Source organism: Sus scrofa, chromosome 15 (genome assembly GCF_000003025.6).
Source record: "Sus scrofa isolate TJ Tabasco breed Duroc chromosome 15, Sscrofa11.1, whole genome shotgun sequence".
NCBI lineage: Eukaryota > Metazoa > Chordata > Mammalia > Artiodactyla > Suidae > Sus > Sus scrofa.
In genome coordinates, this window is record NC_010457.5 from 131807037 (window position 1) to 131822085 (window position 15049).

Consider the following 15049-nt stretch of genomic DNA (forward strand, 5'->3'; position numbering starts at 1 on the left):
AAGCCATGTGCGGTATTCTTTCAAATGTAAGTAAAAGCCACTGTTCAACTTTATCATAAACCAGTGATTACTTAGGGATGCATTATGATATGATAGTAAAGTATTTCTGTGAGGATTCTTCTGAAGCTGGGCTCTGCTTTTTTTTAAAAAAATTGAAAAATCATTGTTGTAGGAAAACGCTCTTTGCTCAATCACGAACCCGCCCCGGCCCGGACCCGGACCAAAGGTTTGGCTCTGGCACGGGGGCGCTGCAAGGAGACTTCCCAAGCAGCAGGTGGCGCTGCGAACACCGCAAGCACCTCCCCTCAACACCTTTTTTTCTCAGCAATGGCGGGTGATGGTGGGGTCCTTTTTCTAGGGGTGGCTATTCTGGAGCCTGACCCCAAGTGCGGACGGGTGTTCCCACCCCCGCGGGGCCGCTGGCCCCGAGGAGGGTTGGAGAAGACCACGGAGCTCTCCGTGCATTCTTCCGCTGGGCGGCGGTGGCGGCACGGAAGACACAGGCCGGGGGAGAGTCGGCGCCGGGCGGCAGGCGGGACAGAGGGCAGCCCCGGGGCGGGCGGGGTCCTGGGTGAGAAGCGAGCCGGCGGCCTGAGGAGGTGACTGACTGAGCGGGGCACCGGGGCAGCCAGGAGACGCGGCGGAGCGAGCGGGTCCTGAGCTGACATATACACGGCGCGGCCGGGGCGGCGAGCGAGCGAGCGGGCGGGCGAGTGCGGGGCGCAGCCATGATCACCTCAGCCGGTGAGTGCGGCCGCAGCCGGCGCCGAAAGGAAGGAGGCGCCACGCCGGCTTTTAGCTGAGTCAGGGCCGGTGACTGGGCACCTCCCGGCGGAGCGCCGGCCGCGCGGCCGCCCGCCGCCCGAGGCCCACCCCCGGGCCGGGGGCTGGCAGTGTGGCCCGGCCTCTCTGTGGGCCCCGGGACCTCGTCCGGTTCGGGGGACTCGCGCTGGGTTGACCGCCTCGTCATCCCTCCTCCGCAGCCACACCCCCGTGCTCGGACCCGAGGGGCGCCCTGGACCCTTCTCCCACCCTGACGGGTTTTTCCTAAACTCCATCCCTCCCGAGGTTGGCCGTGCGGGGCCGTCCGATGCCAGCCCTTCCTTACAGGTGGTTAGGATGGGGTGGGCCCCCTTTGCGGGACAGTAAGGTAGCCTCTGGCTACCTAAGTGCTTCCCGGTCTGACCCAGCTCCGTTCTCCTTAGAGTGAAATCTAAATTAAGTCAGGTGTGAGACGGGTCATTTCCAGGTCTGTTCCAAGGATATTTAGTTAAAGCACTTAGGGAACTTTTGTGTTCGTTGAGGACCGCATCCTGAAGACGGTTATTATACTGAGAATCAGCCTCTGGTTTTGAGGCTCCATGATCAGTGAATGTTCTGCTTGGACGAAGAAAGAGCTCCTGGGCGGGCGGAGCAGGTGCCCTACACTCAACCATTGTGTGGGTAGATTCGTGGAATGACGTTTGCAATGGGATGTTACAGGGGTCAAGTTTGGGGTGAAGTGTGAGCCCCCACTAGGGATCGCTTTGCACGTAGCTGTCCACAGCCTCTGGGGCCTTTTTCCTCTCTTGCTCACATGCGCTTTTCTGGTCCTGATTTGCTGTCTTCATGTCCCACAAGTGTTTTGTTGTAAACAAACTAGTCAGACGGCAGTTAACCATGTGTTTATAAGGCTTGCTTAAAAAAGTTGGTGGCAACAGTGGGAGACAGGATCGTTACTTTTAAAGACCTGAGGAGCTGTCACTTGTACATGGAAGTAGACTTTTTCCCCCAAGGGGTACATATGATTGGGAGATGAATTGTAGTACAACATTGGGAAAGGCTTTTCCCCATCAGAGCTCTCTAAAGATAAAATAAGCACTAAATTTCCTGCCACCTGTAAATGGAGGCCTCATTGTTTTTCAGATTCATCATCTTAGCCCCTCCCGCCTTCATCTCTTGCCTGGGTCGCTTTGACAGCCTGGAGATTTTGTTTTCCACCATTACCTCTATACAGTCCATTCTTCTTGAGTATTCTTTTTAAAACCTTGATCACATAATATCCTTTACAGTTCTTCAGTGCTTTTCATTGTGCTTATAATAAAATATCCAGATTGTTAACTGAAAACTTACATGATCTGATTCCTACCTTGTCTTGTACTGCTCTTTTCCTCCCTGTGCTCTGGTCATACTGGCCTTTCTCTTCCTTAAGTCAGTTTCTGTCCCACTTCAGGACCCTTGCCCATTCCTCCTGCACTTTTTAGACTCCTTTTCAAGTTTTCTCTTAGTTTCCCAATCACTGGTTTCAGCACAAGTGTTAGTCTTTCTTTTCTGATCATTCTGTTAAAACATGCTGCTTCTTTCACCCTCAACTGTCCCCTCCCTTCATTACAAGCCCTGTAATTACTTCGTTTACTTGTCTGATTACTGTCTTTCTCTCTGTGTAGAATTTTGGGTGGGAAACTTGTCATTTTCATAATTCTTAGAACACTGCTGAGCAGATGGCAGAAGTTCAAAGGTATATCTTTTCTTTTTTCTTCTTTTCTTTTTGTCTTTTTAGGGCAACATTTGCAGCATATGGAGGTTCCCAGACTAGGGGTCTAATCGGAGCTGTAGCCGCTGGCCTGCACCACAGCCACAGCAACTCAGGATCCAAGCCGTGTCTTCAACTTAACACCACAGCTCACCTCAATGCCGTATCCTTAACCCACTGGTAGAGGCTAGGGATTGAAGCCGCGTCCTCATGGATGTTAGTCAGATTAGTTTCCCAAAAGTGTATCCTGAATGAAGAAATCAGTCAACTAATCAAATCAATAAATCAGTCCCTAGAGTTTTTAAAGTAGAGACTAAAAAAGCATTTGGTGGGGATACAATAGAATGTAAACCAAATAATTTTTGAGGTCCTCCTCTGAGACTCTGATGATAGTATGGTGTGTGTTGGTTAATCTCATTTGTCATATTTACTGGATTGAATTACTTATCAGCTTCTGCTCCAAACCTTTTATTATCTGGTTTCCTGTCTTTTGGTTGGTTCACTGTGGCTTAGGATAGGTCCCAGGTACTAAACAGAACCTAACAGGTTCTAGTTTGGATTAGTCAGTTGATTTGTTCATTTATTCGTTAGGCACTTGCAAGGCACTAAGAACACAATGGTGAATAAAAAGTCAACACGTATTGTGAAGTTTTTCAAGAGGTTTGGCTGTGAAGGGGAGTGGAGAGAGAGAGATGGTGGGAGGGAGATGTGAGAACGAATTTTTTTTTAACATAATACAGTCACATAAAGGAAAATTATTCATAGAAGCTTTAAAGCAATAGTCTCCCACTCCGCTCTCCCTTTTCATATTCCTTGAGGCAACCGTTTTCAACTTTTAAGCTGTGTCTTCTACAATATATATCTTCATATTTATAAATAATATGCTGTTTAAAATAATGCTATAGACTGATTCAATTATTTCATTTATTTATTTATTTATTTTTAATTTATTTTTTTACCTTTTCTAGGGCCTCTCCCACGGCATATGGAGGTTCCCAGGCTAGGGGTCTAATCAGAGCTGTAGCCTCCAGCCTACTCCAAAGCCACAGCAACGTGGGATCCGAGCCACATCTTCAGCTTAGACCACAACTCACAGCAACGCCGGATCCTTAACTCACTGAGCAAGGCCAGGGATCGAACCCGCAACCTCATGGTTCCTAGTCGGATTCATTAATCACTGAGCTACAGTGGGAACTCCTGATTCAACAACTTTAGATAAAATCTGCTGACTTCATACTACGACATAAGAGATTTTTTAGCATCCTTTCCCATTTCCCAGGTGTGCTTCCTCCCCTCATCTGAAGGAAAGTTCTGTTTTGTTATTGAGGTGGGAAATGTTTGTGGATGGAGTGTAGAGTATTTGGCTTAGTTGTGTTCCGTGGACAACAGCCACATTTCTAAGCCAGGACAACCATGTAGCACATTAGTCCTAAGTGAAACCAAACAGCAGAGTATAAAGAGATCCATCACCTCTTTTGGTAAAAGCAATTCAAATATACCATTGATTGATAATTAAGGGTATGGGTCGCATTTTTAGTATTTTGATAAAGTGTCCTGCCATTTATGATTTGTTCTGCAGATCAGTACCCTTGTCTGTCAGCTCTTCCACATCATTAGTTCATAGTCACACACATGCATGCCCATTGCGTGCTTTAATTTGTCTTTTCTTCATTACTGTCAATTTAGCCTCTGTATTCTGGGTTTGTTATACTAATTTGGAGCATCAGGAAGTTTCTTTTTAACTGATTTTATGATTTTAGAGTAGTAGTATGCCTTAGCTAGAACCATGAAATAGTTGGATTTTTTTCTCTTTTTTTTTTCTTATATCCATACCTGCAGCATATGGAAGTTCCTGGGCTAGGGGTTGAATCGGAGCTGCAGCTGCAGGCCTACGCCACAGCCATACTGGATCCGAGCCACATCTGCCACCCTTGCCGCAGCTTGTGGCAATGTCAGATCCTCAACCTACTTCGAGAGGCCAGGTCTTAAACCCAAGTCCTCGAGAAGACTGTTGTTGGGTTCTTAACCTGCTGAGCCACAAGGGGAACTCCTTATTTGCTAAATTTTGTATCCTTTCCTGTATGGCTCTCCAAAGACTGCTGAAGCTATTTGGCAAACCTTCACTTATCAGATAGAAATGGCTACATCTCCCAAGTAAAGTTGTCTTGACACTCTTTGTATCAACTCACAGTTTCAAGTCAGTGTTCCAGAATGATTTTAAGGGCTACATGGAAAGCATACCTGAAAGACAGCTTAGTTTCCTTGGGATCCAAGGATAATAATTTCTCGTATCTTTTTTCTAGTAATCCCTTTGATATATGCCTATATTTCAGGGTGCGTTCCTTTGGAGAGGATAGTTATTTCCTTTACTCTCCAGTATTAGTGCTAACGCCTCAGGGTCACGTGGGGAATTGGGTAACTAAAGTCAGAGTAAGATTGCTCATCATTTAACAAAAACTTCTAGGTTACTTATGATATAAAGGAACTGTCTTAATATAGGCATCTTAGAATAATTGTATTATTTTACTCTGAGTTGATAATTGAATGTTCCTTTTTTGTAATAATTATATAACTGTTGGTTTATTTTGCATGAATTATTTTATTTATTTTATTTTTGGCTGTGCCCATGGCATGTGGAAGTTCCCTGGCCAGGGATCAAACCCTCACCCCTGTAGTGATAACACCAGATCCTTAAACCACTAGGTCATCAGGGAACTCCTAAGATGAATAATTTTATTCTAAAATTATGTGGGTAAGTTTCCCATTTTGGTCAGCAATTTTAGACCCATGATTTTCAAACTGTGGCGAACATCAGCATTACAAAGGAAGGCTTGTGGGCCCTTTACTGGACCCCATCACCACAATTTCTGATTCAGTAGATCTGGGATAGGGCCAAGAATTTTTATTTTTAACAAGTTCCCAGGTAATGCTAATGCTAATTGGTCCAGGGACCACATTTTGAAAACTGTTGCATTAAGCAAATAATGTGATACATATGTGGCATCATGAGAGTTTGATGACGTAGTTAATTCTTAAGCTTTGAAATGTAAACTTTTTCAATTTTAAAGAAAAATAATCATTCCTCTAGTGAAGTCATCCCTCAAAAAAACTTTTTTCCAACGATGATATATTTTTGACTGTTAGTTTATCTTAGCATATATATATTTCATAATCATAATATACCCTTTGTCTTATAGCTGGAATTATTTCTCTTCTGGATGAAGAAGAACCACAGCTTAAGGTATGAGATGAAGAAAAATTAACTGGACTTAATTTTCAGAGCTCTTTTAATTTAGTGATATCTCTCTGTCTTCCATCATTTATAATAGCCATCCTACCCAGTCTATACCCAGACATTGAAATCTAGTTCCAGAGGATAATATTTTGGCAACAGCAGTTGGTTTTCCATAGTGTTTAACAAAGCTAAGGCAAATAAATCTCAGTATGTCACCTGGCACCCCACCCCCAATTTCTTTATCAATACAAATCATAAAAAGTTACTTACACTGTCACATATTTTATTTATTTTTATTTTTATTTTTTTGCTTTTTAGAGCCACATCTGTGGCATATGGAAGTTCCCAGGCTAGGGGTCAAGTTGAAGCTACAGCTGCCGGCCTACACCATGGCGATTTGGAATCTGAGCTGCATCTGTGACCTACACCACAGCTCACGGCAGCACTGTATCCCTGACCCACTGAGTGAGGCCAGGGATCAAACCTGCGTCCTCATGGATACTAGTCAGATTTGTTTCCGCTACACCGCAGTGGGAACTCCTGTGTCACATATTTTAAAACTTTTTTCATGTGACAAAAATTCGTTGTAATATACTTCAGCTGGGCACCTAAATCATTTTATATCCAAACTAGCAACCTAAAATCAGTTTTGCTTTTTAATTTTAAGAGCTGCAGGTGCAGCATATGGCAGTTCCCAGGCTAGGTGTCATATTAGAGCTGCAGCTGCTGGTCTACACCATGGCCACAGCAACACCAGGTCCCAGCTGCATCTGCGACCTATGCTGCAGCTTGTAGCAACACCAGATCTTTTTTTTTTCCCCACTGTACAGCAAGGGGATCAAGTTATCCTTATCTAGACATAGTTCTCAATGCTACTCAGCAGGATCTCCTTGTAAATCTATTCTAAGTTGTGTCTGATAAGCCCAAGCTCCCGATCCCTCCCACTCCCTCCCCCTTCCATCAGGCAGCCACAAGTCCTTCTCCAAGTCCATGATTTTCTTTTCTGAGGAGATGTTCATTTGTGCTGGATATTAGATTCCAGTTATAAGTGATATCATAGCAACACCAGATCTTTAACCCACTGAGTGGGGCCAGGGATCGAACCCGCATCCTCATGGGGGTTTTACTGAGTCACAACAGGAACTCATTTTAAATCAATCTTATATGTATTATCAAAGAAGAAAAATGTTCAGTATGATAAGGAATGACATTATAAGGCTAGTCTGATGTTTTATGATTGAAAATAGGATATGTGTAAATCCAAGAGAAAATATAAGTCAGTTGGTAAACTTTTATATTTGCCATAAATTTAAAGTTTTGGTATATATGACTTAAAATTTGGTCACTGATTTGTTGGAAACTTTATTTTAATGAAGTAAGTAATTCTGTCTCGAATGTGGTTTTATCTTCTACAGGAATTTGCACTACACAAATTGAATGCAGTTGTCAATGACTTCTGGGCAGAAATTTCTGAGTCTGTAGACAAAATGTAAGAATTAACTTTATTTCTATAAATTGGAATAAAGTAGATCAAAGTTAACTACCTGTGGATGTGGGCGGCTTATTAATTCATTTAGAAATTTGCTTCTACTAAATTGCAACTTAAATATTTAGATTTGGAATTTTAAAGGAGGACCACAATTTGAACTAGGCTTATATGTCCTAATTTCTTTCAGAGAAGTTTTGTATGAAGATGAAGGTTTCCGGAGTCGGCAGTTTGCAGCCTTAGTGGCATCTAAAGTATTTTATCACCTGGGGGCTTTTGAGGAGTCTCTGAATTATGCACTTGGAGCAGGTGACCTCTTCAATGTCAATGACAACTCTGAATATGTGGAGACTATTATAGGTAAATAATAGCCTTCCATCTAGTAAGGCTTTATCCTGTTGGCCTCTTTCTTGTTTTAATTCATACAGCATTTTTTCCCCTGGATTACTTTTTGATATTACCACATTTCATTGTAATTGAAAGTTCATAATCTTTCTACAGTAGTTTTCTGCAAGCTGATTTTTTTAGATCTGCTTTAGAGTTCTTTGTAATTTTTGTCATGAAGAACAGTAACATCAATGACAGTGGTAATTAATGAAGGCAGACATCTCAAAAATATTTTAAGAATGAATGTAAGAAATTATTCAGAAAAGCCATTTTATTCAACACAAAGATGGTTATTTCATTGATCTTGTTCATATCTTCTAGTGAGCATAATATTAAATGAAAAAATTAAATCAGATTATTATGACTTACAGAAATTAAATCATAGCAGTTTATAGAGTTGTTTCTGATACTGGAAACCATTATTATTATTATTATTTTTATTACTTGCTTTTCTAGGGCTGCACCCAGGGCATACGGAAGTTCCCAAGCTAGGGGTCATATCAGAGCTGTAACTACAGGTCTACACCACAGCCAGAGCAACTCGGGATCCAAGCTCTATCTGTGACCTACACCACAGCTCACAGCAATGGTGGATCCTTAACCCGCCGAGCGAGGCCAGGGATCGAACCTGCATCCTCATGGATACTAGTGAGGTTTGTTACTACCAAGCCCCAAGGGGAACTTCCCAGGAAGCCATTATTGAGTGTTTCCATCGTGCAAGGCACCGTGCTTGTCATTCTTGGTAGTGTAGTTTATTTCACAGCTACCCTGTAAAGAAAGAGCCAGCCATGTTTTACAGATGAGAAAACTTGGGTTTTAAGATGATAAAGAGATGTGGCTATTAAATAGAAGGGTCAGAATTTAAAACCCAGGCTCATTTCTACTGGTAAGCATTTTTTTCTTATTTGTTTCTTTTTTTTGGCCACGCCCACGGCACATGGAAGTTCCTGGGCCAGGGATCACATGTGAGCCGCAGCTGCAGCAATGCTGGATCCTTAATCCACTGAGGGAACTCCTTGTTTATTTTTTAAGTGAGGAGATAGCACACAGGCAAGACTTTGGGTTCTCTTATCTTGTAAGTTGAACCAGCCCTGTAAGATTTTGGTTCAAAGTTTTTGTAGCTTAAAAATGTTTGAAAATTCCTGATCTAGTAGATGAAATAAGGGACTGCATGCCCTTTAGACATGTCTTTATGACTATCAAGCTTTAGATCATAGTTACAGAGAGCCCAAGAGTGTGTTCTCTCAAGTGGGTATAACAGAGATTTTTAAATTGCTGGTTACGAAAAGATCTGCATTATTCACCTGAACTTTTTTTTTTTTTTTTTTTTTTTTTTTGCCTTTTTGCCTTTTCTAGGGCCTCTTCCCCCGGCATATGGCGGTTCCCAGGCTAGGCAGGGGTCTAATTGGAGCTGTAGCCACCAGCCTACACCAGAGCCACAGCAACTCGGGATCCGAGCCATGTTTGCGACCTACACCACAGCTCACAGCAACGTTGGAACCTTAACCCACTGAGCAAGGCCAGGGATCGAACCCACAACCTCATGGTTCCTAGTCGGATTTGTTAACCACTGAGCCACGGCAGGAACTCCACACCTGAACTCTTAAAAGGGGGAAATTGGTGTTCTCTTTCAGAAATTGGGAAATGCTCTACAAGGCAATCCAAAGGGGTACTTTTCAAATATCCCTGAAATTTGAAGTGAGATTTTGTGTTCACATTTAAAATCTTTTTGCCATAGTGGTGTGGAAATGTTGCAGGGAAGTTTATTGCTATTGGGGACTCATTGAATTGGAGTCTTCATATATGAATCCTGTGGAAAGAACAGATGGTTTTAAAGAACAGACCATTCATTTGAAACCAGAGCACTTTTCCTACATTAAGTTAGAAATGGGGAGTGAATTTCACTTATCATTTTTTTAGTATTTGAAGAATTTTTTTGTGAATGTTGATCATTTTTCCCAGTAGTGATCCGCATGTACTTGCAGTGTTAGCATTTTATGAATGATGCTTTTTTTTTTTTTTTTTTTTTTTGTCTTTTTGCCTTTTCTAAGGCCGCTTCCCGCGGCATATGGAGGGAGGTTCCCAGGCTAGGGGTCGAATTGGAGCTGTAGCCACCGGCCTATGCCAGAGCCATAGCAACTCGGGATCCGAGCCACGTCTGCGACCTACACCACAGCTCGTGGCAATGCTGGATCCTTAACCCACTGCGCAAGGCCAGGGACCAAACCCTCAGCCTCATGGTTCCTAGTCGGATTCGTTAACCACTGCGCCACGACAGGAGCTCCATGAATGATGCTTTTTAAACAGAACTGTTGGTCTTTAAAGAGCTGTGAGGTGGTAGATGCCTTCCTATGTATCATCTTAATTTTAGCTTATGGATGATGATTGTTGACTGGTAGATCAGTTCTGTTTGCTTTTCTTTGTGTGGAAATGAGGTTCACCCTTCTAGTTTTCTTAGGACTGTTAGAATAGATTCTTTTCAATGTTGGTAAGATTTGTGAGAGGGCATAAAAAATAGAATTTAGGAACAGCTTCCTAGGATCTTAATATGACAGACAATTCACCCTGAACATTCAAGACTAAAAATCTCCCAATTATGATAAGACTTCAGCTAGGAATGAGGCTAGATTCTGGGATGCAATAATGACATAAACCTGGTAAGTGAGAGCACAAGTCTTAGTTGAAACCTAGGAGGTGCATTTTTCTTCTGAGGTTCTTCTCTGATGAGGTAGGGATAATGTTTCTTCACAACTACATTTGGTACAAAAAGCTCATATTGAGACCTGATGAGGATTTTTTGCAAGCAAAATTGTTTAAGGTCTGCTTTGTGACTGCCACTTTGTTCTTATTAGTTGTACCTGAACCTGCATAAAGCTCGAATGTGATATATTCTGAGTTATAAAGTCCTCTACTTCCCCCCCAAATGTAGACCCATTACTAGTGGACCGGTAATTCTTTGTATTAGTTCAGATCATTTCTTTTCCTGGGGCTGTAGTTTTCAACTAAGTAATGTTATCCTTGTGCCTTTCTCTTTGAAAGGAAGAATGACAAGCCAGTAAATTATAGAGAAGATAACTGTTATATATGTCATTCAGCTTGAGTGGCTATTTATTTTCCTTATAAAGGTGGAAGAAGGCTTAGGGAAATTTCCTTTTTCAGTTGTTCCTAAAAAATTTAAGTTGTTTGTAAAGTAGTGTCAGTTGTACTCATGGTACCCTTCAGTATGTTGCCCCATCCTCCCCATTTGTCAAAATTGCTGTGAAATGTGAAAGCAGCATTGTGCACGTGGACCACTGCATGAATTTTCAGACTCCCTGTTTGGAGGGGGGGAGGTTTCTATGAATAGGTTCAATCTACCTCACATTGAGACAGTGAATATTTTAGCTGATTTCTGGAAAGGTTTTTGGAAATCTTTGGAATTGCCTTCAAAACCCGTGGCACGTTACAGGTCACTCCACCATTATCCTACAAAGAAAATTTAGATAGGATCTCTACTCTCAAGGACCTAATAGTTTCATTAGTGTGAAGAAGTCTATTAATTTATAGCCATGGGATAAATTGCTACAGTAGGTCTTTGTTAATATTTTCAATCATGGCAAGTGTTTATTTTGGGGTTTTGTTTTGTTGTTGTTGTTGTTTCCTTTTTTTGGCTGCCCCACAGCTTGTGGATTCCCCAGGCCAGGGATCTGCTGTGAGCTGCCGTTGGCAGGCTATGCTACAGCTACAGCAACGCGAGAGCCTCTAAACCACTGTGGTGGGCTGGGGATCAAACCTGCATCCTGGTGTTGCAGAGACGCAGCCAATTCTGTTGCACCACAGTGGGAGGTCCTGGGTTTTGGGGGTTTTTTTGGTTTTGCTTTTTTAAGTGTTTGCTTTTGAAAGCTAACTATTTCAGTAGCTGTTTATAGCCAAATCTGTATAATAAGGAACTTGGTAAAGTCGAATAGTATAATTTTGGTAAAAATACAATAAAATAGAAATGTTTTGAATAGTGTCAGCTTATTGGAATTAGTGTATAACCCTGCAGTATAACTGTTAATGAAGGAAACTGTCAATTTAAATGTGTAACTTCTAGCATCTAAGTAATTTGAAATTTGCTTATTGCTGTATAGTCATTCCATGAGTTTTTATGATTATAAATGTAGGCATTGTCCTTTCTAATAGTTTAGCCCAATTTACAAGGTGACCAGAGTTATTTTATTTTCTCTAGCAAAGTGCATTGATCACTACACCAAACAATGTGTGGAAAATGCAGATTTGCCTGAAGGAGAAAAAAAACCAATTGATCAGAGATTGGAAGGTATTGTGAATAAAATGTTTCAGCGATGTCTAGATGATCACAAATACAAACAAGCTATTGGCATTGCTCTGGAGACACGAAGGCTGGACGTCTTTGAGAAGACTATACTTGAGTCGGTAGGTAGATGTTGTGATTTTAGATTGTTGTTGGTGAAGAATCAGCAAACCAAATTATTAATACTGAAAAGTGCATGGGTAGTGAAAAGAAAATCTACTTCAACATTAGATATAGTAAGGTTCTCTTTGCTAAACATTTTATTTTTATATTTATATATGAACCTTGGCTGTGTTTTGTGTTTGTTAAATAGGGCTGCTTTATTTTTTTGTCTTTTTAGGGCTACAGCCACAGCATATGGAAGTCCCCAGGCTAGGGGTCAAATGGGAGCTGTAGCTGCCAGCCTACACCCCAGCCACAGCAATGCAGGATCCAAGCCATATCTGTGATCTACACCACAGCTCACAGCAACACTGGATCCTTAAGCCACTGAGTGAGGCCAAGGATTGAACCCATAGCCTCATGGATACTAGTCAAGTTCATTACTGCTGAGCCATGAAGGGAACTCCCTAAATAGCTGCTTTTATCTTATACATTTATTCTTTTGAGGTCTTGCATGGGGTAGTTGTTTTAATTACCCTACCCTTTTAAAGAAGATTATACTGATAAACTACTTTTTTAACTCATTTATCATGACTTAAACTATAAACCAGATTACTGGTGTGAGGGTGTTTTGCAATGATCATGACAATTGCAAATCACCAGCCAAAGTGGTCAGAAAGGTGCAAGACTGAGTTAAATGGACATTGATCTGCATGCCCACTTTGTCTGCCTCACTAACTATTCCTTCCACCAACAAACCCATGCCACAGCTATAATCAGAGCCACAGCAGTGACAATGCTGGATCCTTTACCCGCTGAGCCTCAAGGGAACTCCATTTTGAACTTGTCTCATCTACTAGATGTACTCTGTCCCGTTCCCCTTGCTGAAGATATTGCTCATGCCAAAAACATCCTTTTCCTTTTCTTTCTTTACCTGCTTTATTTCTTTTCAAGATTCACAGCTCACCTCAGCTCAACTGTCACTTGTTTATAGATCCCGTCAATTCCTGCCAGCAATACCCTCTTCAACCCCTGTTGCAAAGACTGTCCACCTAGGTCCACCAGATTATATCTTCCATGAGGACAGATACTTTAACCACTGGGTCGCCAAAGCCTAAAGCAATGTTTAGCAGCAGTGGTAAGATATGTTTAAATGAGTATATAAATGAATGACCCAGTGTGATAGAGTGGCTCTTGTTTTACTTTTTAATTTTTGCACAGCTGTAGGTTTTCCTTGTCTTCATGTGAATAGAACTGAAATATTTGTTTTCATTCATTCAACAAATATTTTTTAAGTGCCTACTATGTGCCAGACACTGTTCTAGGTGTTGGAGGTATAGTGGCAAACAAAACCTACAAAGTTCCTGCCCAAGTGGAACAATCCACTGAGGGAAGGGGCAGCGAAGCCTATCCCTAGAAGGTAAATGGGCAATAAATGTTTCAAAGAAGAATAAAGCAGGAGTTACCATTGTGGCTCAGCAGAAATAAATCCAATTAGTATCCATGAGGAAGCGGGTTCAATCCCTGACCTCCCTCAGTGGGTTAAGGATCCAGCATTGCTATGGCCATGGTATAGGCTGGCAGCTGCAGCTCCGATTCAACCCCTACCCTGGGAACTTGCATATGCCTTGGGTGCGGCCCTAAAAAGCCAAAAAGAAAAATAAATAAAGCAGGCAGAGAGTAAGAAATGCATCTCAACTTTCCATCCTAAAGCACATATACATATAGATATAACAGGATGAAGCAGTACCTACTTTTACTACTTGTGATATAACTCTGATGTTTTAAAATTCATCTTTTAAAAAATGCTAGTCCTGGAGTTCCCTTTGTGGCTCAGTGGAAACGAACCGAACCAGTATCCATGAGGCTGTGGGTCTGATCCCTGGCCTCACTCAGTGGGTTAAGGATCCAGTGTTACTGTGAGCTGCGGCAGAGTCTGCAGATGTAGCTCATATCCTACATTGCTGTGGCAGTGGTGTAGGCTGGCAGCTGTAGCTCCAATTCAACCCCTAACCTGGGAACTTGATAAAGCCAAAAAAAAAAAAAAAAAAAAAGCTAGTCCCATTAAGTTGATTTCATTATGTGTATACACTTAGGTGTACAACATAGGTCACAAGATAGGTCACAACTAGCCTTTTATTTATTTATTTATTTTTAAACTTTTTTTGAATGAAAATGTGTTTAAATTTTATAGTGCTTTACAATTTTCAAAAGCTTACACACAATTTCTTATTACCCATAAAAACCCTTATTTAAAATCCTCTATTCCTATATTGCCTCTACCCCTCCCTTCCCTACTGGTAACCACTAGTTCTCTTTATCTGTGAGCCTGCTTCTTTCTTTTTTTTAATTTCTTTTTTTATTTTTATGTCCATATCTATGGCAGGTGGAAGTTCCCAGGCCAGGGGTTGAATCAGATCTGGGGCCTGCACCACAGCCACAGCAACACCAGAGCCAAGCCGCATCTGTGACCCATGCTGAATGCTGGACCCTTAACCCACTGAGCCAGGCCAGGTTTCAAACCTGCATCCTCAGAGAGACAGCGTTGGGTCCTGAATCCACTGGGCCACAATGGGAACTCCCTTTTTTGTTTTATTCACTAGTTTGTCGTATTTTTTAGAGTCTGCATATAAGTGAGATCATATAGTGTTTGTCTTTCTCTCTGTCTGACTTAATTTACTCAGCATGATTCCCTTCAAGTCCATCCATGTTGCTGCAGATGGCAAATTTTCATTCTTTTTTATGGCTGAGTAGTATTCCTCTGAGAGAGTATGTGTGCGTGTGTGTGTGTGCGCGTGCGCACGCTACATCTTCTTTATCCATTCATCTGTTGATGATGGACACTTAGATTGCTTCCACAGCTTGGCAGTTGTAAATAATGCTCTACAAGCATTTGGTGTATGTATCTTTTGAAATTAGTGAATTTTGAATTTCTCAACTTGCTTTTTGAAAAATGCTCCTGTAGCTCTTCAGCATGCTTATTGAAGGACTTTTATAGGTTGGTATCTCAAGTATCAGGTATGCTTTGAAGAA

At 41.8% G+C, this 15049-nt stretch overlaps 1 protein-coding gene across 1 annotated transcript in view; it reads left to right on the forward strand.

The window, feature by feature from the left end:
* Positions 558–15049, forward strand: part of PSMD1 (proteasome 26S subunit, non-ATPase 1) — a 104601-nt gene continuing 90109 nt past the window's right edge. Inside the window, exons 1-5 of the mRNA XM_001925902.7 lie at positions 558–744; positions 5710–5753; positions 7163–7236; positions 7424–7593; positions 11831–12036. Coding sequence (XP_001925937.3) covers positions 729–744; positions 5710–5753; positions 7163–7236; positions 7424–7593; positions 11831–12036 — 510 coding nt within the window. The 5' untranslated portion in view covers positions 558–728. The remainder of the gene's footprint in view (positions 745–5709; positions 5754–7162; positions 7237–7423; positions 7594–11830; positions 12037–15049) is intronic.